General features: G+C 40.2%; 1 protein-coding gene across 1 annotated transcript; it reads left to right on the top strand.

Annotated features, from left to right (window-relative positions):
* Positions 42 to 24,793, top strand: PALB2 (partner and localizer of BRCA2). Its single transcript, XM_005697606.3, has 13 exons — positions 42 to 318; positions 2,606 to 2,665; positions 2,800 to 2,902; positions 5,203 to 6,693; positions 9,521 to 10,335; positions 10,668 to 10,736; positions 12,833 to 12,994; positions 14,055 to 14,140; positions 14,398 to 14,559; positions 15,675 to 15,791; positions 18,593 to 18,680; positions 21,046 to 21,194; positions 24,287 to 24,793. The coding sequence occupies exons 1-13, from the start codon at positions 244 to 246 to the stop codon at positions 24,492 to 24,494; spliced, it is 3,585 nt and encodes a 1,194-aa protein (XP_005697663.2). The 5' UTR covers positions 42 to 243; the 3' UTR covers positions 24,495 to 24,793.

Raw genomic sequence — 24,793 nt, 5'->3', positions numbered from 1 at the left:
GGCTGTCATCCATAGTTCGGTTCTCCGCTAGGCGGCCTCACTCCATTGCTCTGCCGTCTCCGACTGCGCGTGCGCAGGCCGAGCGGCGGCTGTGATTGGCCAGGTTTGTTGGCGCGCCCGTCCAGCGTGGGCTATCTGGCCCTGTGTTGTGTTGCTCCCGGGTTCTACGAACCTTCCCCGGGGTGGCTTGGGGCCCAGGGCCAGCCGGGCTGTTTTTGTCCGCAGGCCTGGGGCCAGCGACGAATGCTCTTTTTGTTGGCCGCCGGTCAGATGGAAGAGCCTCCTGGGAAAACTCTCAGCTGTGAAGAGAAGGAAAAGGTGCCGGGGATGCGGGAAGGGTTGACTCAGATTTTGACCCCCTATCCCAGGATTTTAGGCTTGTCTTTGCTTCCTTCGACTGTCCAAGGGTGGCAGTGACCTCTAACCTACGCTTGTCTCTGGACTGAGGGGGCACAGGAAGTGAAAGTGTGGGAGAGCGCCGTGCTCCCTTGGTGGCGTTTAAAGAACAATTTTTCGCTACAGCAGAAACGCAAAAGTACAAAATGTAAAACTGTAGATAAAGCTAAGGTCCCCTTTGACATCTTCCCCACCCCACCCTGCACACTCTCAGTTTTGGCTTCTCCCACCCCGCCCCGTTAAGTAAATCTCTCTTCCATCTGGACTTAAGATATTTTTGTGTGTCTGTGTGTGCATGTTGGGCGGGTGGTGGAGGTGTGGAGGGGCGTGTTTGTATTCTCTAATCACCGAAGAGAAATTGTGTATTTTGGGGGAAGGTGAATGTTCATAAATGGTATGATCTAGATGGTTCTGCAACTTCCGTTTTCCTTCTCCGTGTTTAAAATCCACTTTAGTCTTTGTTTGCTCCTGCTTCTGCTCAGTCGCTTCTGTCGTGTCCGACTCTTTGTGACCTCCTGGACTGTAGCCCTCCAGTCTCCTCTGTCCATGGAAATTTTCTGGCAGTAATGCTGGAGTAAGTTGCCATGCCCTCCTCCAGGAGATCTTCCCAACCGAGGGATGGAACCCACGTCATGTTTACTTACCTTTTAAAAAATTATTTCTTAAATTCTGTATGCTGGTGCTGCTAAGTCGCTTCAGTTGTGTCCGACTGTGCGACCCCATAGACTGCAGCCTACCAGGCTCCCCCGTCCCTGGGATTCTCCAGGCAAGAACACTGGAGTGGGTTGCCATTTCCTTCTCCAAAATTCTGTATAGTATCCTACAAATGGAAGTGACATCTTTTCTTTACATGTTTCTCTGCTTAGAGCCTTTTGTTTGCAGGTTTTGTTTCTGACTGTCCCTATACATGCCACCTCGTGCTTGTGCCAGCAGACGTTGTTGTGGTTTTAAAAAATATTTAGTTATTTGGCTGCCCCCTTCTTAGTTGTGGCACACGGGATCTTCTATCTTCCTTGGGGCATATGGGATCTAGTTACCTGACCGGGGATGGAACCCACCCTGCTGCATCGGGATGGCAAAGTGTTTGCCACTGAGCCACCAGGGAACTGACAGATGTTGTTAACTTGAATGTATCTTGCACTGGGTCTTCCAACCATGGTGCTAAAACTCTTCATTCACCGTAACTCATCAGTCCTCTCATCCCAGCTTGCCTTGCAGTGGTGGTGGAAAAGTTCATTTACAAATCAACAAGGTAATTCCCAGATGTTGATAAGGGTGGTGATAAGTACGAAGCTGTGAGAAGAGGTTACAAGCACAGACCCTAGAGCCAGACTGCATGGTTTGAGTTGTGCTGGTTTTAAATTGTGTGATCTTGGACAAATTGCCTTCCCTCTGATCTTTCCAAAGCTAGCTCTTTCCTCCATCAGGTTGGAGCTCATATGGTTTTCCTCAGAAATGCTTCCCTAGCCACTGTCTCTAAGTATTCCATTCTCCTGTATCCCAGACACCCTCCCATCCCTCTGTTTGTCTAGGTATTGATTAACACATGAAATCATTGTATCTGTTTGTTTTCTTACTTACTATCTGTATCCTTCACTGTGTGTAAGCTGCCCACGAGCAGTGGCCTTGACCCCTCTGCAGATATAGCACCTGGAACTATAACCGACATAGTGGGCAGCAGTTATTGTTTCTGGTGCAGGAGATACCTGGGTCAATAACTGACTCATAAGTAGAATGACTGTCTGAGGATGATAGCCCCTGCTACCTTCAAGGATCTCACAGTGAGGTAGGAGGAAACAGAGAAGTGAACAGACAGTGTGTATAGTAAGTACCGTGATAAAGCAAACACAGAGGAGAGGTGGAATCCTAACTTGGATTTGGAGAAGGACTTAGAAGTTTAGAAACTTCCCTAGACGTTTCCCTCAGGGAAATAAAAATCTAAGCCGAGGCTTGAGGAATCAGTAGGAATTAGCAAAGTAAGTTGGGGAGAGTTGCTCCAGGTGATAGGAACAAGTTTTGCAGGGATGCGTTAGAGAACTTGATGTTTTGTGAGAACTGGAAGTAGAGTGAGGCAGTACCGCTTCCTCCCCACCTCCAGCTGAGGGACCTGCTGACCACTGCTCGCTGGTATCCAGTAGGCCCTGCATCCCTTCTCTCTAATGCCTTCTTTCCACCTGCTCAGTTTTGTTTGCTGTTTTTCCTCTTCCAGTTGAAAGAAAAATTAGCATTCCTGAAAAGGGAATACACCAAGACATTGGCCCGCCTTCAAGTAAGTAAATCACGTTCTCTCAAATTGCTGTTAATGCCACAAAGTATATAAAGACAGCTCTTTATTTAAGCTGTTAACAAAAATTTATTTCTTTTTCATAAAGTTGTTTTTTGAGTTGCTTTTGTTTTCTCTAGCGTGCCCGAAGAGCTGAGAAGTTTAAAAATTCTCTTAGGAGAACAGCGGAAGAACAAGATTCCTCACTCCAGCAGGAAGTTTCAACACAGCTAACCCACACAGGTAAGGCTAGCCCATTCTCTTATGCTTTCTTTATTACTCATTTCCCATGTAAATTTGCCTGTGATTCTCTTTTTAAATATATTTATTTATTTTGCTGTGTCTTAGTTGTGGCACACTGGATTTTCGTTGGGCCACATGGACTTAGTTGTCCCCTGTCGTGGGGGAATCTTAGCTCCCCGACCAAGGAGCGAACCCCCATCCTCTGCCTTAGAAGGCAGATTCTTAACCACTGGACCACCAGGGAAATCTCCTAGCTGTGGTTCTTTTTGTCACAGAAGATAAGGAATAGCAGTAGACTCTTTAGAGTCTACAGTTCATTGCTTCTTTGTATAATCATCATCAAGATTATATAACCATCATCACTGTCTTAATTTCAGAACATTTTTACCACCTGAAAAAGAAACCCTGTACCCATCCTACCCTTAACCCCTGGACAACTACTAATCTGCTTTTGGTTTCTGTGGATTTTCCTATTCTGGACATTTCATATAGATGGAACCATACAATACGTGGCCTTTTGTGACTCTCTTCTTTCACTTGGCATAATGTTTTCAACCTTTATTCATCCATCTATATGTTCATCTAAGTGTGCATTAGTACTTCATTCCTTTTTGCAGTTGAATGTTTCATTCCCGTTCATGGATCACAGCCTTGTCGTGGTGAAGGGGCTTGTGTAACTCAGTGAAGCTATGAGCCATAATATAATATGATATGATATAGTTTGTATATCTATTCATCAGTTAATGGACACTTGGGTTGTTTCTACTTTTTGGCTATTATAAATTTTGGCTTTTATGCTGCTGTGAAGATTCATGTACAAGTTGTTTGGGGGACATATATTTTCAGTTCTCTCTATATGTACCTAGGAGTGAAATTTCTGGGTTATATGATAATTCTGTGTTTAATTTTGAGGAACTACCAAACTGTTTTCTACAGTGACTGTACCATTTTTCTTTCCTACCACAACGCACAAGAGTTTCAATCTCTCCACATCCTTGTTAATACTTGTGAATTATAACCTTTCTGATAGATAGAAGTGGTATCTAATTGTGGTTTTGATTTGCATTTCCTAGTGACTAATGATATTGAACATCTTTTTGTGTGCTTGTATATCTTCTTTGGAGAAATATCTATTTTTGTTAGGTTATTTGTCCTTTTATTGATGAGTTTTAAGTGTTCTTCATATATTCTAGCTATTGGACCCTTATCAGATACATGATTTGTAAATATTTTCTCTCATTCTGTGAGCAAGAAACTATACTTTATTTGGATTGCTTATTCAGTTGCTCTTTTTCTCTATTTTAACTTTTAGAAATTATATTTATTGCTTAAATATGGAAAGATGGGTTTTTTTTAGTTAAGTGTTTATATGTGCACAAAGATGAAAGTCTGGGTGGAAATACTTTAATAAAAAACAATGGTCATTTCTCATGTTAAAAGTCAGCTGATTAATAATCATAAGATCAGAAGCTAATGAAATAGAAAAGTGGTATGAAAATTACTTGAGCCCAAAAAGGGACATGAAGTAAAAAATCGGTGAGATATGGGGGAAATGAGGATATGTTGGTCAAAGGGTCAAGAGTTACAGTTATGCAGAATGAATAAGTCCTAGAGAGCTAATGTACGGCATGGTGACAGTAGTTAATAATACTATATTATATACTTGAAATTTGCTGAGAGAGCCGACTTTAAGTCTTCTCGTCACACACAAAAAGATCATAGCTATGTGAAGTGATGGATATGCTAGTTAGCTTGATTGTGCCAGCATTTCACAATATATACATGTTTCAAAACATCACTTTAACTATGTGCAATTTTTATCTGTCAGTTGTAGTTCAGTAAAGTTTTAAAGAAGAAAAAACTAAGAAAAGATGATTGCAATAAAGAATAATCTTTTTTAATATTTATAATTTATGTGGCTGCACCGGGTCTTAGTTGCCGCATGTGGGATCTTTAGTGGCAGCAGTGGGATCTAGTTTGCTGACCAGGGATGAAACCTGGGCCCCCTACATTGGGAGCATGGACTCTTAGCCACTGGACCACCAAAGAAGTCCCAAGAATAGATAATTGTTTAGTTTGAAAATAATTTTTCCAGCACAATTCCATTTTTGTTACATTTACTTAATATTACTATGGTTTGTAAGATTATTAAAAACTTACTTTGATCTGCCTAAATGATATACCATTGACTCTCTTTTAAATAAATGTTTGGTAATATTTGTATGTAATATTTAAAAATAAATATGGGGTAGTTTTTGTATTATTTTAAAAATATTAACTATATAATTTTTCTTCTTCAGAACCTAAAAATACAGTATCTCCTCATGACACGTTGCAAATCAGTACCCATGTTGATGAAGAAACTGGAGAAAAGACACCCAGCTCACTTGACATTGAGCCTCTGTTGTTTAGCTCTGGACATGTCTCAGTGGAACGATCATGCATACAAGGATCAGATGATAATCAGAAACATTTTCCTTTCAGGGTCAATCGCCCTGATGCTAAGAAAAGGCAGAGAAAGCTGCTGGGGAGAAGAAAGAAAGAGGAGAGAACATATATTTCACAGGAGAGAGAACCTCTCTCTGATACTGATTCACTCATACTCTCTGGAAAAAGACTAAAGGAACAGGAAAAAATCAATAGAGAAAATCCCAAAATACCTGTAACTGAACTAAGAACTTACCTCCTTTCAAGTCCTAAGTGTGCCATTCCAAATTCTCCAGCACCAGTTACAGAAACTAATGTAGGGAGTGTATTAATTCTACCAAGCACCAAACCACAGAGAGATGTTGATGCCCTCCTTAGAGGAAATGATTTCCCCAGGGCGACTACTCTTCCTCTGCCTACACCATCAGACAGCAGTAGCGGTCAGCTCCTCGAACACAAGCGCCCTCAAAGTAACTGTGAACTTACTACTCACAGCTTAAGAAACATTAGCTCTGCTTCACCTGTAAACTTACAGGTACAGAAGAAAAAAATGACTGTCTCTACAGATAACCCAGAGGTAAACAAAGCTGGAAGTATAAGTGGCCAGGCAGCTAGAAGTCCTAACTTAGGGGCAGATAACTCATGTTTTATAAATGAACTCACTTGTGATAACTTAGTGGAAAATGAAAACCAAAACTTAAAAGAACAAAATCACACAGAGATGTCTCTTAAATCTTCCAATGATGCTCTCGGTGGTAGAAATGAAAGTCTTCTAGAAAAAGAAGTTCTAAGTCAGTCTAAGAATCTTAGCCTGGGAGTAATTTCTCCTGTTTCTACAGAAGATCAAATACATTCTTGCACAATGCTTGAAGGCCTTCTCTTTCCTGCAGAATATTATGTTAGGACAACACGGCGCATGTCAAGCTGCCAGAGGAAAGTAGCACTGGAGGCTGTAATTCAGAGTCATTTAGGTGTCAGGAAAAAAGGCTTTAAAAATATGAGTACAAAATCTGCTAAAAAATTTAATGTTTCGAACGAAAAAACTAAGCAAAGTGAAATTAAGGTGTCTGACACACACGCAGACCAACCAAGTTCAGGAAGTCCTCAGAAACTTCTCTCATTAACTGAAGTCAGCTTTTCCACTGACTCCACAGAAGATGACTTTTCCAGGAAGACAGTTACCAAGCCATCAGGTAAAAAATGCAGAGGAAAAAGAAAGTCAGCGTGCACCTCTCCGTTAGATCACCATGAACTACTTTTGCCAACTTCTGGCACATCAGGTGTTAAGAAGTCCAAGGAAGAAATTGCCTTGCACAGAGATCAGAATGAAAAGGCAGTTATTCACAGTAAGAAGAGAGTTAAAGGTAAATCGAGGTGTGGTTGATGGTGGTGGCTGATGATGGTGGTAGCTAACACTAGAAGCTCGTCACTTTCTAAATGTTATGTAGACACTCACTGAATCATCACACCAGCTGTACATGAGGCAGAATCTTTTTTTTTTTATTACTTATATATATATTTGGCAGCACATGGACTCTTTTTTAGTTGCAGCATGTGGGATCTAGTTCCTTGACCAGGGGTCAAAACCAGGCACCCTGCATTGGGAGTGCATAGTCTTAGCCACCAGACCACTAGAGAAGTTCCCAGAATCTATTTTTATCCTCACTTTACAGTTGAGGAACTGAAGGCCAGGTGATCAAAGTGTCTTTAAAGCCACAGGGTCAAGGTTCAAATCTGGCTGCATGGTGTCAGAGTTCACAGATATGGTTGAAAAAGTTGACACTGAGAGGGAGAATGTGTTGGATGTTTACCTAAAATTAGTGTTTATTCAACTACAATACAGTCTTTTATCCATGGGGAGAAATAACTAATACAGGGAAGTATATTTGAAATTAAATCAATGTCAGAGTAAGAATTCACTGACAGACTACCTTAGGAATGATTGTGTAATAAAATGCAACAGGTCTAAGCCACTTTGGGAGGTAAACTGTCTAATAGTGTCTCTGAGGTTCATGGGACACAAGATTTTGGAGGATATCAAGGGGCAAGTTATAATTTAAACTTCTTTATTCATTTACTCGGGAGATGTATCTGATAAACTGAGCACAGAATTTAGATAATTCACTCCAGTTCTGTGTGAGAGCTCAGCAAACTTTCTATAAAGGGCCAAATAGAAAATACAGTCTCTGTGCTCAGTCATAGCTATTCAAGTGTAATGTGGAAGTAAGCATACATAATGTGTAAATGTGACTGTGTCTCACTAAAACTTTATTTACAGAAACAGGCAGCCAGCAGCTCTGTACCATTGGACAGGCTTTGACTTATGAGCCACAATTTATTAATTTAAATAAAAATAATAATCATGGGGACTCCACTGGTGGTCCATTAGCTAAGACTCCATATTTCCTGGTCAGGGAACTAGATCCTACAGGTAAACTTAAAAGAGTTCACATGCTGCAACTAAGACCCAGTGCAGCCAAATAAATTTAAAATATTTTTTTAAAATAATCATTTATACCACCTGATGATAGTGGTCCTTTCCAGTTTCATTTCATACCACTCTCAGTGATGTGCTGAAGCCACTGACATCTGCTTCTGAGATGACTCTGTGCATGGCTTTCCAACTTTGCATTTATTGATACCATGTTGGTAGCTTGAAGTTGGCCATGATGGAAATATTGACACCTTGGAAACTGGTGTATGACAAAAGCCAAGAATTTTTGTTTTCTCTCAGAGGGTCTCTTTCTCATGATGCTCCAGCCACACTGGCCTTCTAGCTTTTATTTTAACTCATCTATCAGGTTGCTGCCTTAGGGTCTTTATGCTTATATAAACTTACAGTTCTCTCTGTCTGGATTATTCTTCCTTTCCATGGTTAAAGAATCAGATAGTTTCTTTAAAAAAAAAAATAGTTTCAGGAGGTTGGGATTGGCATATATTCACTACTGTACATAAAATAGATAACTAATAAGAGCCTAATTATAGCACGGGGAAACTATTCTGTAATGACCCGTAAACAGAATCTTAAAAAAGAGTGAATACATATGTATGTATAACTGATTCACTTTGCTGAACAGCAGAAACTAATGCAACCTTGTAAATAAACTGTACTCCAATAAAAAGTTTTTTGAAAAAATAATAATCATAACTTTTTAAATCATCATCTTTTATGCCAACAAGAAAGGAATTGGAAAGCAGGACAATCTAATAATAAGCTTGAAATGTTGTTTTGTATACTTTGAAATAATCTACTGTGATTTCAGTAACCTACAGGTACATAGAAATTTTTTTTTTTCTTGAGGTGACCTTCATGTAACGTAGTTCACCATTTTAAGTTAAGTGAACAATTCAGTGGCTGGCATTTAGTTACGTTCACAGTGGTTTATCACCATGATCCCTGTGTAGTTCCAAAACATTTTCATCATCCCAAAGGGAAACCCTGTACCCGTTAAGCAGTTTCTCCCCATTTTTTCTCTTGACAGCCCTTGGCAAATACTAATCTGTATTCTGTCTCGGTGGATTTACTTATTTTGGGTATTTTGTATTAATGGAAGTATACAGTATGTGACCTTTCGTGTCTGGCTGCTTTTGCTTACTTAGCTGGTTTTCGAGATTCATCTACATTGTAGCATGTATCAGTACTTCATTCATATTCTTGGCTGAGTAATAATTCCACTGTATACATGTAGCACAGCTCTCTTATCCGTTTATAAGGTATTGGATGCAGCTACATTTTGAATGATACAGAGCTCCTGTTGCTAGAAAGTCTAATAAATTAATCTTTGAAAAGGAAACTATGTTTTCTTCCATGTGAAGAGCCAGCATTTTGTAGACTCTACTCTGATAGCCTGTTGGAATGATAGTTGTGGATCAGAAAGGACTTTTAGAGATTCTTAACCCAGCTCCCTCAGAAGGGACAAGGGGAAATGAAGTGAGTTTGACTTGCCCAGGATAACATAGCGAACCAGTGGCAGAGCTGGCACCAGACTGGTCCCAGGCAGCGCTGTCTGGTTTTGGTCCTACAGAGGGAGAGCTGCTCAGTATGCACTAACCTATATGTCTGGTTGTTGAACTGTCCACAGAAGTTTTAGAGTCCTGGGTGGGAAAACACTGCATGATGTTGGAGTTTAGAAACTCACTCTTTGTTGGGAATTGGTGAGTATCTGTTTTTGTTGTTGCTTTCTGTTTTAGGGAAGGAAGGTCTTTGTCAAAAAGAGGACTCCCTTTCTTACAGTAATTACGCTTATTTCTCTTCGGATGATGATGCTTTCAGCACTCCATCTCATAAGAACAAAATGCTAAGTTCAAAGCATCTGTCATCTTTTCTCAAAATCACAGACTTTCAATTACCTGACGAAGACTTTGGGTTTCTTAAGCTTGAAAAACTGAAGTCCTGCTCAGAAAAGCAGATGGAGCCTTTTGGATCAAAAGTACATGGAGAAGGGCATCTTAAAGGGGAAAGTTACATTGTTGTGGAGGAACCAAGCCCTAAACAAAGCAATATAGAAAAGGAGGGCATGGAAGAGGAACTAACTACTCTACCAGGAAAGACACATTCTAGAATGCCAAGCCAAAGAAGCCAGCCTCGGGGAAAGGACCTTTCTTCGTCCATTTTACTTTTCACTCCTTTGAATTCTGTTGCCTCTGATGATAATGACAGACTGACCGCAGACCTGTGCTCACCTGCTTTCCCCATATTAGGCGCTACTCCAGCTTTTGGCTCCCAAGCCCACAAGGAAAAGGTGTCTGCAGAGGCGGGTGGACAGACATGCTCGCCACTCCGTCTTTCTCACTTAAAAGCCACAGTCAGCCTGCCTAGCAGTCGTAAACAGTGCAACAGCTGGAGCAGCCCCCCAAGATTAGATAGCAGCCAGCATGTGGCAGGAAGAGCAGGACAGCCTTCCTGCGACCCTGACTCTGGTCCCCAAGCAACAACTCTGCCCACCGAGTCTTTCACCTTCGAAGCAAGTCAACTCCAGGGATCACAGAGACATTCTGCTGAGCAGGTACAGACTGCATCCTTCATGAAATTTTCTCTGAAGGAATGAAGTGTCTTAGTGAACGTGGATGCAGTTTCTCAGTGTTTTAAAATGTTTTACCATGTTTCTTTGATATGACTTCGCTGTAAATATTAAGTTCATTCTGGGGAAATTAGGATTAATTAAAATATGTGTATTTTTAAGGGATGCTGTTCTCTTTGTTATTCATGAAGCAGTTGCATTTGGAGCTTTGCTGCTGTTATAGAAAATAAAACATAGGAAATAGTTTGAAGAATGAGTGATACAGACAGATACCATGTATAATATATACATTAATGATGTGACTTTTGTTTCCACAGACTGAAATAGAGGTTCCTGCTTGGGATAGCTTAAACCCGGGCACCCTACAGCTGGTTTCAAAGTTAAAGGTCAGAAGACTTATCTCTTGTGTCTTACATGCGAAAAATGCAGTGAACTGCTTGGAAAATTCAGAAGATTTTGATCCTTGATAAAATAGATTCAGAAAAACATTTAAATTCTTTTTCACAATATTTACCTGTTTTATATATTCTGAGATCTTCTAAAGAAGTTTTTATGTCAAGCTATTGCCAAGAAAAACTTAAGCTAGGGAGCTCGACTTTGTATCTAAGTTTAAATCAGGCATTTTGACAGAGAGGGGTCATTCATGACTCTCCTACCCAAATAATATAGTACTTCTAGAAGAATCACTTACTTTATAAGAAAATGGGTAACAGTTCTCGATTATAACATAGTGAATGGTTAATTTTCATAGGCTGTGTGATGTATATGGTTCTGAGAAATATAAATAATATTCTGGTAAATCCTGTCAAGTGAATTGGACCCATGTCCTGGTTAACTTTTTATGCTTGAAATAGGATGGTACACAGCAAGGGTCTTCAGTCTTATTGCTGTTAGCATTTGGGGCTGGATTATTCTCTATTGTTAGGGACTGGCCTGTGCATTGTATGGTATTTAGCAACAGCCGTGGTCTCTACCAATCACACCCCTCCCACCCCAGCGGTGATGACAGCAGTGTCTCCAGATATTGCTAACTGTCCCCCCCGGGGAGGGTTGCAAAATCACCACCCCTAATTGAGAACAACTGGTGTTGAAAAAAAGAGATTTAAATCCACGTATTCCGAATCACTGTTTCTCCGGATCACTGGCTATTATGTGACCTGGCACAAGCTGTTTAGCCTCTGGGTCCCAGATTCCTTTTCTGTAAAAGATACACTTATGTTGTTTCGAAACTATTCTTAAATCAATTTTAATAACAGTTTCTGAAAGGAATCAGCCATTTCATTCATATTTTCAAATTTGTAGGTAAAAAGTTACTTGTTGTTATAGTTTTTGGTCTGTGTATGTATAGTTAAGCCTCTCCTCACTCTCCATTTCTAAAAGTGGTGTTTTTTTTTTTATTTATTTACTTGCTTTATTTATTTATTTTTTTAATTTTACTTTACAGTACTGTATTGGTTTTTCCATATATCAGCTTGCATACTTGCTTTATTTTTGACTGCGCTGGGTCTTTGTTGCTATGCACAGGCTTTTCTATAGTTGCACTGAGCGGGGGGCTGCTCTCTAGGTGGGGCATGGGCTCACATTGTAGTGACTTCTCTTATCGTGGAGCCTGGGCTCTAGGGTACAGGGGCTTAGTTGACCTGCAGCATGTGGGATCTTCCTGGACCAGGGATCAAACTGGTGTCCCTTGCATTGCAAGACGTATTCTTAACCAGTGGACCACCAGGGAAGCCCTCTGAAAGCATTTTTTTCCCTACATCAGACTTAAGAGGTTTGTCCATTCTGTAAGTCTTCCCCCAAACCTAGTTTTTTGTTGTGTTGATTGTTAATTGAGTTTTTGGTTTCCTCTTTCATTATTTTTTTTCTGTTTTTATTGTTAGTAAGTCCTTCTGTTTTTCATTGTGCCTATTTCATTATTCTTTTTTTTTTTTACTTTATTTTACTTTACAATACTGTATTGGTTTTGCCATACATTGACATGAATTTCATTATTCTTTTACTAACTTCTCGAGCTGCTTGCTTACTTTATTTTATCTGTATTAATTTTTTATAAATATCAATACCTTTATAATTATAGGAGTTTTTTTAAGTACTGCTTTGGCCACCACATTCTGCATCTTCATTTAGAAATAGTATGTTGTTTCAGTTTTATTCCCTCTTCAACCTACGGGTATTTCATTAGAATGTTTCATTTCCAAAGGTTCTTAAGGAACTAATGTTTCAATTAGTTCTTATGGCCTATGGTCTGTTTTGATGGTTAAATCTGACTGTTCCAGTCTGGAGCTACAGGTTTTAAAGTCAATCACTGTGAGTGTGTATGGCAATTTTTGTGATTACATAAGACCTACAAGTCTCTTTGACCTGCATGAAAGTTTAATCACATTCATTTGGTATTTCAGCTAATCCTTGTAATCCATCACTGTTCATGTTTATTCTGCCCCCAAGAATCCCTTTAACGTCATTGTTGTTGCCATTCTGTCAGAATCCTTCAGGTTCTTGTTCTGTGGATGTGAGTGCCACGTGGTGGGAAATAGCTGGTTTCAAAGAGCCGTGTATTGTAACTGCTTGTGAATACGTCGTTTCTCTTTGGAAACCTCTGGATGCTTGGCAGTGGGAAAAAATTTATTCCTGGCACTTTACAGAGGTAAATCAGAATCTTATAGCTGAAAGAGATCTTTGCAATCAGTTGCATGGTAATACAGATGGGCAGCTTACCAAAAATATGGGATCTGTGACTATGCAAGACAGAGCAGAAAAATGATGTTTTTTTTCCCCAGTATTTAATTATGAAAATTTCCAAATATATGGGAAAGTGATATAGGGAGCACCCATGTGCCCAGCACGTAGATTGTAAAGTCAATTCCATACTTTATCATGTGTTTTTCCAGAGGTGGATTTTTACACTGTACCTGCTGGAGAAGCTTGAAATTTCATGTCTATTCTGACTTCTAAACTTACTGAGAGCTCTCACCAAAACGTTATTTCTGCTTTTTTCCTAGCTGTAGTTTCTTCTATCCTTGTCTACCTTTGTATATATTTTACATGGTTGCAGTCTGAATATGCTTAAAATTTTTAAGCCTGTCTTTTCTTAGCATATAAATATGTTTGCTTGTTTCTACATATTCTTCCTACTTGTCTATTTTGAATTTCATTTTTTCAGCTTTATTGAGGTGTAATTGACAAATGTCATATATTTAAAGTGCATAGTGTGATGATTTGATGTACATACACACTGTGAAAGGGTTTCCATAATCAAGTTAATCAGCATATCACCTCACGGTTTCCTTTTTTTCCCTTGGTGAGGATGCTTAAGATCGACTGTCTTAGCAAATTTCTTTCTTGTACTCCAGTATATCCACAGCCAGTAGCAGTGTGTTTGGCAGAGTGCTGCTCATAAATATTTGTTCAGTGCATAAACTTGTCTTAAATGGTTTCATATTGTTCCATTCGTCCACATACCAGCATTTAATTATTCTCCCATTGCTAGAAGCATTTATTATGTTAAATAAACGCCACAGTAAACACGATCATGCACGTAGCTTATTTGAGTTTACATCTTGCAAAAAGAGGATGTTTGCAGAACGTTTCAAGTGTTTGAAACTAAATACGGTGACACTAGAAAGAAATGTGGCAAATTTTGGAAAATTTAGATTAATTTAAATGAAATAACCAAATATAATTTTGGGCTGCTTTGTTTTATTTAGGTTCCAGTATTACAGATAGTTGCAGTGCCTGATGTTTGCAATCTTGTGTGTGTGGCTTTGGGAAATTTGGAAATCAGAGAAATCAGGTAAGAAATCTCAAGGCATGGGTTTTTTTCTTTATCTGGATGTTTGTCAGCTTGTTTTGAGTTTTGAGTGCAAATTATAACCTAGGCTTGGGTCTTGAAAGACTCTAAATTTAGGTCCAAAGAGAGACTCATTTTGAAAAAAGCTATCAATAGAGTGACATCCCTGACTGAAATTTCCTTTGAAAGTTTGAGCCTAGTCTTCTCATATTAAAGGCTTGCTCCTGACTGCTCTGCATTTTCCCTTATATGTGGTTTAGGGCACTACTTTGTTCTCCTGATGGTAAAAGTGAAAAGCAAGTGCTCCTGAGTTCTGGAAATATAAAAGCTGTGCTTGGCCTGGCAAAGAGGAGGCTTGTCAGTAGCAGTGGGACCCTTTGTGATCAGCAAGTCGAAATTATGACATTTGCCGAAGATGGAGGGTAAGCATTGGTTGAAGAAAAGCGTTGGTTGATTTTACTATTAGATCAAAAATGATTTCATCACAGGGCTTCAGAGAAAGTTGAATCAGTAGCATCTTGTTTTCTCCGCTGTATGTGTAGTTCAGCAGGTTCTGCCTCTGTCCTGGGCTGTTATACAGAAGCAATGTAGGGAGGTGGAGCCAGACATGGCAGGGAAGAGGGCAGGGAGCAGAGGGGCTCAGCAAGCGTAGTCTGTTCTTCCTTCAGTCTCCTTTGACCTCTGTGTGTCCTTTAAGTGTTAGAGATACCTCAAGATCCTATACACTTAACTGGTTCCACATACTTGGTTTCCATTGCTTCAAGTACCATCTGAATCCTGGCTGCTTGCAGGATTCTAACTCTGAGCTCTTTCCAACCTCTGGACCTACATGCCTGTTTATTAGATATCTCATGGTTACCTCAAATTCAACATGCTAAAAACAGAACTCAGCATCTTCTATGTCTGTCATATACTCATTACACTTTATTGGATTTATCTGTCTTTCCTAATAACAGAGGGTACGAACCTCATTAGTCTTATTTATCCATGACCTGTTGCAGTAAATTGTTCATTTGCTAAGTCATGTCCAACTCTTTGTGACTGCATGAACTGCGTTGCAATAAAACAGGTACAAAATAAATAATTGTTTGGTTATATTAGGAAAATGTTAGTGGAGGTGGGGAGAAGCAGTGGATTTGAGAGAGATGAGATAATAAAGTCATTAGGACCTGGTGATTGAGTAAATAGAGAGGAAAGAGATAAGAATACAGTCCAAGTTTCTGGGTTGCTCATCTGGGTAGTGGTGGAACAGTCAGTTGAGATAGCAGTGCTGAAAGAAACCGGTTTAAAGAGAGAGCTGGTAAGTTTAACTTTGGAGATGATGAATATGAGGTGCTTACTATATATCTAGATAGATAATGTGAAAGTATATGTTCATTGTAGAATGTTTAGAATACACATGTTTTCTGGGTGAATTTTTTTTTTTTTCTGTCATTAGGTTAGTGTCTATTATGTATTGTTCAGTAATATGCAGAAGGGCTGCTTAGAAACTGCTTTGGTAGAAAAGGCTTGATTTTTAATACTGTTTTTAATACAGAAGCAAAGAAAAACAGCTTTTGATGCCCCCTGAAGAGACCATACTAACTTTTGCTGAGGTTCAAGGGATGCAGGAAGCTCTGCTTGGTACCACTATAATGAACAACATTGTTATTTGGTAAGCTTCCCCTTGAGAGCCCTATTTTTCTCATCTGTAATATAAGGATATATCTCTTAATTTCAAAGGGTTATTAAGATTAAATAAGAAACTCTGTAAATATGATTGTGTTATTGTTTGTTTACTGTCAGATGCTATATACTTATCTTAATGAGAACATCATATTAATTCAAATAGTCCAAGCAGACTACTTTAAAATAAGTGAAATTTTATTGTTGTCAAAAATGTACTCTTTCTGGTTAACGGCTGAGTAGCTTTCTGAGATTAACTCTTCTGCTTCAAATACCTATGAATTCTGTGCAAAGAGAACAAATCTCTGAAAGCACTAAAGAGGGAGAAAAAAATATATACTGGAGGAAATTCAATATGTAGAGGAAGGAAATGTCACTGGGCAAGTTTCCTGTTCGAAGGTGAGGCCCCACTCTGCACACTTGGTTAGAGAAAAACTTCTGTCCTACTGCCTTAAAGGACCAAAGGATAGGAATCAAGGTGATTGCAGCAGCTAGAAAGCAAGAAAGAAAAATCCCGAAAAATAGACAGCCAGAGAAGGAGCCCTCCTGCTGCTGCTGCTGCTGCTGCTGCTGCTGCTGCTGCTAAGTCGTTTCAGTGTCCGATTCTGTGCAACCCCATTGTCGGCAGCGCACCAGGCTCCGCCTTCCCTGGGATTCTCCAGGCAAGAACACTGGAATGGGTTGCCATTTCCTGCTCCAATGCATGAAAGTGAAAAGTGAAACTGAAGTCGCTCAGTTGTGTCCGACTCTTAGCGACCCCATGGACTACAGCCCACCAGGCTCCTCCGTCCATCGGATTTTCCAGGCAAGAGTACTGGAGTGGGGTGCCATTGTCTTCTCTGGAAGGAGCCCTGAACTCTAGTTAACTATCTGGCTGACCTTTAAACTGCATGCATGCATTATTCAATAATATGCAGAAGGGCTGCTTAGAAACTGCTTTGGTAGAAAAGGCTTGATTTTTAATACTGTTTTTAATGCAGAAGCAAAGAAAAGATAAAGCAAAGGAACTGAACTGGGTTTTCAGCATTTAGAATTTGAGTTTTGCCAATTTAACTGTTGACTAGAGTTAAAAACAAAATCAGTATTCTTCAGAGGAGCAGAATGCAGAGTTTATATGATGTGTCATTGTGTCTACAGTACAATCCAAAATTACTGGATGTGTAAAACTTGTTAGATTAGATGATTCACATGAACAAATTTGAGATAGGGGAATGACAGTGGAAGTCCCCAGGCACCTCTTTCCTGACCACAGGGGAGAGCCACATCAGGTCTTTTCACTTGCAAGGTTAATCTGTGGTAGGAGAAGAGATTGGCTTTTTTCCTCAGAAGACTCTCCGATAATTACTCCCTTGAGGCCAGAATGGGTCTTGGTGAGAGAAAGTTATGAGTGTCATTCCTACGCGCCCGTTCTGGATTGTTCAACCCTAACCCTCTAGGAATAAACTAGGCAAGTGTGGCCCCGAGAGAAACTTTGTCTCTCCTGACCAGGGAGCCTCTGGAGTTTGACCCTGACCTAACCTACCAGGTTTCCACGTTTGGCACTTGCCTCGGGGCTTCTGCACATAGGTCTTATTTCAGACAACGTTCTTTGTAAACATTGCCTTTTCTGTCTGCTGTTTCTGTAGTCTGGCCCTTCATTGTTTGGCTCCTAAACTATTAATGTAATCTAGTGATTAGTCTCAATACTCAATCTCCAGATTATATTTTATACTATCACTTTATAAATACTCATTCTCCCACCCCCCACCCCCCCACCAAATAAAACCTTCAGTGGGGTCCATGTTTGCATTCTCCACCTTCCATTTCCCTAATGTTTCATTACAAAAATTCTTTACCAGCTGTTCCCTACTCTTTCCCTTTTTTCATTCCATCCTTCAGTTTCCCTCTTTTTCTAATAATAGCCTTTTGGCATTTTGTCAATAAGGGATCACAGTAGAATTCGAGGCTGGGAAGGGACTATTCTTAGAGCTTCTAAGTATCAGTTTAAGTTCTAAGTTTAAGGGGGTATGTTCAGCCCCACAGTTGGCTTAAGTTCTGTTGCAACGCCTCAGCGCTTCCCTGGTGGTCCAGTGGTTAAGACTCTGGGCTTCCATTGCAGGGGGTGTGGGTTCTATCACTCACTGAGGAACTAGGATCTCACATGCCATGGGGCACAGCCAAAACACCGAGGGTTTCTCATAAGTGGAGAAATCAGTGTCACACATCCTCAGTAGAACTAAGGAGTGGTTCCAACAAACTTTTTTTTCTTTATATTCACCATCTTCTGTCTTCCTTTTTCCATTTTTTATTCCATCTCAGTCTTCCCTTCTCTCTGTGTTATCTTAGTCTAGCTCTAGTATTAACATATTATAGAGACATAATTATAAGTCTATTCTAGATGTAGTTTCTCTCCTAACCAGATTTGGTTTCCTGACCGTTGACTTACATGGAAAATTTAGACATATAACAAGAAGCGTAATAAGATCATAATGATAGAGCTATGCCCTGTGCCAAATTTCAGTACAAGTGAAATGAGATCCTGGAAAACTTTTCTCCTGGAATTTGAAAAGATTTATCCCTAATGGCATAGCAGGTTCAGTCTAAAGCTAAGCTATCAAATTACCCTATTGGCAAAGTTAAAATGTAGTTCTGTTTTTAGCTAAATCAGTGGCTAATCAGAACTAAGGTCCTCTGTCCCTTAGTTTTTCTCTTGGTCACCTCCTGAAGGATGCTGTGATACATAAGAGAATATTATGTGAAAACCAGTTTGTCAGAAGAATGATATGAGCTTATTTATTTTTGGTGTCCAAGGAACTTAAAAACTGGTCAGCTCCTGAAAAAGATGCACATCGATGATTCCTACCAAGCTTCAGTCTGTCACAAAGCTTACTCTGAAATGGTAAGTCTTGATCTGCTGGGACCACTTTGTGTCTAGTCTGTATGTTAGTATTGGTCTCACTGAATGAGAGTGGTAACTTAGTAAGTCATAATTTCTGGGCCCTCTCTGGTGCCTGTTTTTTTTCAAAATTGGATAGCAGTCCTTGTTCTTTCTTGAAATTTATGAGTGCATGTAAGTGATCGTACAATATGACTGGGTAAAATTTCTGACTGTATGACTTAAGGGCAAACCTTGATTTCTAGACTGTACCTAGAAACAATATGCTGATTTTCAGATTTGGCTCCCAACCACATTGCCATAAATGATTTATGATGTGAATGAATCCCCTTAGAAGGGTGATTACAGGGTCCTCGACATGGTTTTCTCTCAGGCTTTAGCATTACTGTATAGAAACAAACACAGCTTCTTAGGTGCTGTGTCAGTAGACTTGGCTTACAGTCCAGTTTTAACATCTGAACAGGCTGAAGGTACTTGTCCAGGAGTCAGAGGTAACTGCCTGAGTAACAGGGACTGCTGGGCCACAAGCAGAGGCAGAAGCAGCCGGCTCAGCGCTGGGCGGAGACTGACTTGCCCGGCGCAGTGGCAGCCCTGCGCTCATCAGCACCCGCAGGCTCTGAACACAAAGGGTGCATCTCCCTCTAGCCTAGCAACTTCTGTGGAAATGAACTCAACTGTTGTGTGATCTTAGGTAACCTATCACATCATCTTGGGCTAACTTTCTTTACTCTAAAATAAGAGGGTTAAGTTCATCTCTGGAATACACCTACTAAGTATTTAAATAATTTTACATTTTTGTTATTACATTGATACCTGTTTGATATTAAAACATTTAATGCAGAAATGTATGATATAGGAAGTAAAATGTCACCATGAAGCCAACCTCCAGAAATAATAGTTAATAGTTGAGTATGCTGCTAAGTCACTTCAGTCGTGTCCGACTCTGTGTGACCCCATAGACAGCAGCCCACCAGGCTCCCCCATCCCTGGGATTCTCCAAGCAAGAACACTGGAATGGGTTGTCATTTCCTTCTCCAATGCATGAAAGTGAAAAGTGAAAGTGAAGTCGCTCAGTCATGTCCAACTCTTAGCGACCCCATGGACTGCAGCCCACCAGGCTCCTCCGCCTATGGGATTTTCCAGGCAAGAGTACTGGAGTGGGGTGCCATTGCCTTCTTCGAATAGTTCAGTATAGGAATCGGCAAACTTTTTCTGTGAAGGGCCAGTTAGTAATATTTTCAGTTTTGCAGGCCATGTGGTCTCTGTCATAACTCCTCTACCACTACAGCCCCAGGTCAGCCAGAGGTAACATATAAACAAATCATGTGACTATGTGCCAATAAAACTTTTTGGACAATAAAGCTTTCTGAAACTTGAGTTTCATATATAATTTTCATATGACACAAAACGGTCTTCCTCTTTTTTCTAACTATTTCAAAATGCAGAAACCATTCTTAGCTCATGAACCATACGAAGATAAGCATTGAGCCAGATTTGACCTGTAGGTCAGAGTTTGCCAACCCCTAGTTAAATGTATAGCATTTAACATTTTTTGACTTTCAGTTGTTTTTTTAACAACCAATGAATTATAATGGTAATTAATTATCCTTATAAGGATTCAGTCATTACAGAAATGTATGAATTAGAAATGAATGTTATTAATCCTAAGATGACCTAGTAATTAATTTTTCCCATTTTACCCCCCAAATAATTACTTTCCCATTTTACCCCTGAAATAATTACTTTCAACAATATACATGTGTGTGACATAGATTTTCATACATAATGATGTTATTATTAGAACATGTAATTTTAAAGTCATGGGAGGTCTGTAACCCATTTTCCCGCAGAAATAACCATAGGTGATGGTGCCTTTTTTGGGTCATTTTTAGTCTATAAGTAAATAGGCTTTTGCAAACTGGCCTGAAAATCCTGTCACTACTGAAAAGATTGTTTTTATGGGAAAATGTGCTCCAAATTTTCAAAAACCAACTTACAGGTGAACATTTCTAGTTTGAAGACTCCCTCCAGGTATTTCTATGCCCTCTTTCCTTAATACCAGCATTCCCCCAGGTAGATGGCATGAATGTTAGTAGGCTCTAAAGTTGAGGAAGCTGGTAAGTCAGCTAGATTCACACCTGCAAAGACTGGCTGTAAAGTTGTGGGGAGCCCTGTGGTGGAGAAGCCCAAAGTCCAGCTCAGTGGTCCCCTCAGGCCTGAAAAAGAGTGATCCAGGGATTAAATCCTCGAGACTTAAGAGTCTGTTGGCCATTCCTGTGATTCTATAGTTTTGTCTCTGCCAATGCTTTATTTTCCCCCTACATATTCTTGATGATTTATTTGGTCATTAATTTTTCTCCTACGTCAGGGGCTCCTGTTTGTTGTTCTGAGTCACCCTTGCGCCAAAGAGAACGAGTTATTGGGAAGCCCTGTGTTTCAGCTGATTGTGATTAACCCGAAGACAACCCTGAGTATGGGTGTGATGCTCTACTGCCTTCCTCACGGGCAAGCTGGAAGGCAAGTGTGTGATTGCCGTCCAGTGAGTGTGACATTGTGAGAAACATCTGTGCATATATAGAAACCAAATATTTTTCTGTGACTGATGTGAATGGAAACATGAAATACTACAGATCATGGTAAAGAATACTAAGAAGTAGGTTGAAGTGTGAAGTTTACTAGATCTGAGTCAAAGTTCAGATTCCTGCCATCCAATGATTGCCCACCAGTATGGCCCTAGATAGGTATTTTATGTATAGTCAAGCCTTGTTTTTCCCCACACCGAAACACATCAGAGTAATTAACATTCTCTACAAGAAACTTATCGTTTATGTTCTTTCCATAAAAGTTAAGGAAGTTTTAAATGCACTTAAGAAGATCTGTTAGACTTCCCTGGTGGTACAGTGGATAGGAATCCCCCTGCCCATACAGAAGACGCAAGTTCAATCTGGGACAGTTCCGCGTGCCATGGAGCAGTAAAGCCTGTGCTGCAGCTGCTGAGCCTGTTTCCTAGAGCCTGTGCTCTGCAACAGGAGAGGCCCTACAATAAGGAACTCACATACCACAACTAAGAGAAGCCCCTGCTGCCGCAACTGCAGAAAGCCTGCGTGTAGCAACAGAAAGACCCAGCACAGCCAAAAACAAAATAAATAATTTTTTTTTAAAAGAAGATATATGTACTTTGAAATATTGACTGTACCTCCATCATGTAGGCAGTTGATATTTATCTTTTGATAAATATTTTACCTGTTGACTGATGAGAAGATCTATTTACCAATGCCACAGTTATGGGCATCCCAACAGTTTTCTGAGCTATATAAAGCTCTGAAGTAGTGCTCATATTCTTAGGTGAAGTGAGCACCATCGAAGGTATCATTTCTAAATACTCCTTTTATTAATGTTTGAAAATAGACCTAGTAAATCAGGATTACAAAGTTTGGCTTTAGTAACTCACAGGGGTAAGCATCCTTGATGGTTATATGTGTATTTCTCTTTCTTTGGATCTTGTGCAAAGCTTGCTAGGTGGTACATGTTCTAGAAGTCCCTCTCCTTGTGCATGTAGCCAGCTGTGGCATTTCTGCAAGTGTTCTTAGTGCAACAAGAACCTCAGAACTCTCATTTATAATATGTGCTTACGTAAAACTTGTTTTCTTGAATATAAAGAGAGAAGCATAGTCATAGGCCCAGAAATTGAAGACACATGGAACTACTAGGTCAAGCATTTCTTTTGTCCCTTTTCAAACCTATTTGTTTGGCAAATCTTGAAAGCCTATTTGGTACCAGTCCTGTAGGAAGCACTACTGTTTCTAATCTCATGGAAGTTAGAAAATAATGAGCTCAGGTGTTTGAGCATAAGTCACCTATTCTCCTTGTTTGCTTGGCTCTTACAGTAAATCCTTCTCGGTTCAAAAAAGAAAAAGGAAACAAATTTTTTTGCTGTTTGGTGTGCATAATGCCAGAAGGCTTGCACTGTTTGGGATGGAAGGGCACTTTAATTGGCAGTGAAGGGTTGGGGAGAGACTGTCAAGGAAAACATTATGGATTTTCAAAAGATGAGCTAAGAGACAGCTACACAAAGTTGAATGCAAAAAAAAGAGTTGGGTGCGAGCCAGAGATAAAATATATCATTCAGTTCACTCAGAATATTCACTTAAACTTGACTGTGTACCAGGCGCTCTGTAAGGCACTGGTGATGTGGCAGTGAGGAATAATTAATTTTTATTAAGGATTTCTTAAATCACTGTGGACAATGACTGCAGCCATAAAATTAAAAGGCGCTTACTCCTTGGGAGAAAAGCTATGATAAACCTAGACAGCATATTAAAAAGCAGAGACGTTACTTTGCCAACAAAGGTCCATCTAGTCAAAGCTGTGGTTTTTCCAGTAGTCATGTATGGATGTGAGAGTTGGACCATAAAGAAGGCTGAGTGCCAAAGAATTGATGCTTTCAAACTGTGGTGTGGAGAAGACTCTTGAGAGTCCCTTGGACAGCAAGGAGATAAGCCAGTCGATCCTAAAGAAAATCAGTCCTGAATATTCATTGATGCTGGAGCTGAAGCTCCAATATTTTGGCCACCTGAGGCAAAGAGCTGACTCATTTAAAAGACCCTGATGCTGGGAGAGACTGAGGGCAGGAGGAGAAGGGGACAAAAGAGGACAGGATGGTTGGATGGCATCACTGACTCAATGAACGTGAGTTTGAGCAAGCTCTGGGAGATGGTGAAGGACAGGGAAACCTGGCGGGACTGCAGGTCGCAAAGAGTCAGACACAGCTGAGCAACTGAACAACAAAGCATTTCTTATGTGTTAGGTACTGCACTAAGCTTTTTATATCAACTGTTTTATTAAACTTCAAAGCAGTCCTATGAAGTAGATACTCGTATCATCTATCGCTATTTTACTGATGAAATTAAATAACTTGCCAGGGTCACACATCTCTTTAATTTGTTAGAATTCAAACCTCAGTACCATCCCTGATGGTCTAGTGGTTAAAATTTGGCACTCTTTCAAACCCCAGTAGCTGACTGCAGAGCCCCGTCTTTAAAAAGACAGCCAGATTTGTTTACATTTTCTGTGGGACAGACAGCCCCCAAATATGGAAACGAGAATCTCAAATTAATATTCTCAGAGATACGGAGGCAAATAGTCTCACATTGCTGTGAAGGTAAAAAGAAGGTGCTGCGATAGTCAAGGAGCAGAGTGTATATGTGTGTGCACGCTCAGATTGCTGATTAGGTGTGACTTTATGCAGGCAACAAGCCTGAACAATGACCAAAACCCAGCCAGGCTATGCCCTGCGGGGAGACCTGTCAAGGAGAGGGACAAGCAAAAGCAAAGACACCACAGCGAGGCCAGGCTCGGCTGGTTTGGCGGGTGGGAAGCAGGCCACTGTGAGCTGTCGTGAGGAAATGCAGAGGTGCATCAGAGAGACAGGCAGGGCCGCTAGCGACCGTGGCCAGCAGCCCTAGGACTTCACACAGAAGCATGCGTGTTCCCACGTGTCTTTGTTCTTGTTGCTTTAGAGATCATGGTTTGGGCCCATTTTTGTTTTAATGTCTTTTTGTTTGTTTTTGATATGTGATTTGAATTGTCTCTCCTTTGCTTGCTGCTAGGTTCCTGGAAGGTGACGTGAAAGACCATTTCGCAGCAGCAATATTGACTTCTGGAACCATTGCCGTTTGGGACTTACTCTTGGGTCACTGCACTGCCCTCCTTCCTCCTGTCTCTGGCCAGAATTGGTCTTTTGTTAAATGGTCAGGTACAGATTCTCATTTGTTGGCTGGACAAAAAGATGGAAATATATTTGTATACCGCTACTAAAAAGTTAGGGTAACCTGGAAAACACAGTGTTCTGGGTATTTTTGGCCTCTTAGTACTCTTTGGAGTTGCTCCTTTAAAGGAGACTATTTGAAAGAGTTTTAAAACATTTACTTACCTGTGTTCATTCTGACAAACTGTGTTCTGATGGTGGGGCACTACTGATTTTGAATGCTCATTTGTACTTACTTTGGGAGAGAGGGTATATAAGTGGATTTTTGTGATTACTCACATTTGCACATTTCCTTTTAAAGGTTATGTACATAAAGCTTGAAATGTTAATAAATATTCATTTTGATACA

This window comes from Capra hircus, chromosome 25 (assembly GCF_001704415.2).
Source record: "Capra hircus breed San Clemente chromosome 25, ASM170441v1, whole genome shotgun sequence".
In the NCBI taxonomy this organism is placed as follows: Eukaryota; Metazoa; Chordata; class Mammalia; order Artiodactyla; family Bovidae; genus Capra; species Capra hircus.
This window is presented reverse-complemented; position numbering and strand designations above follow the sequence as displayed.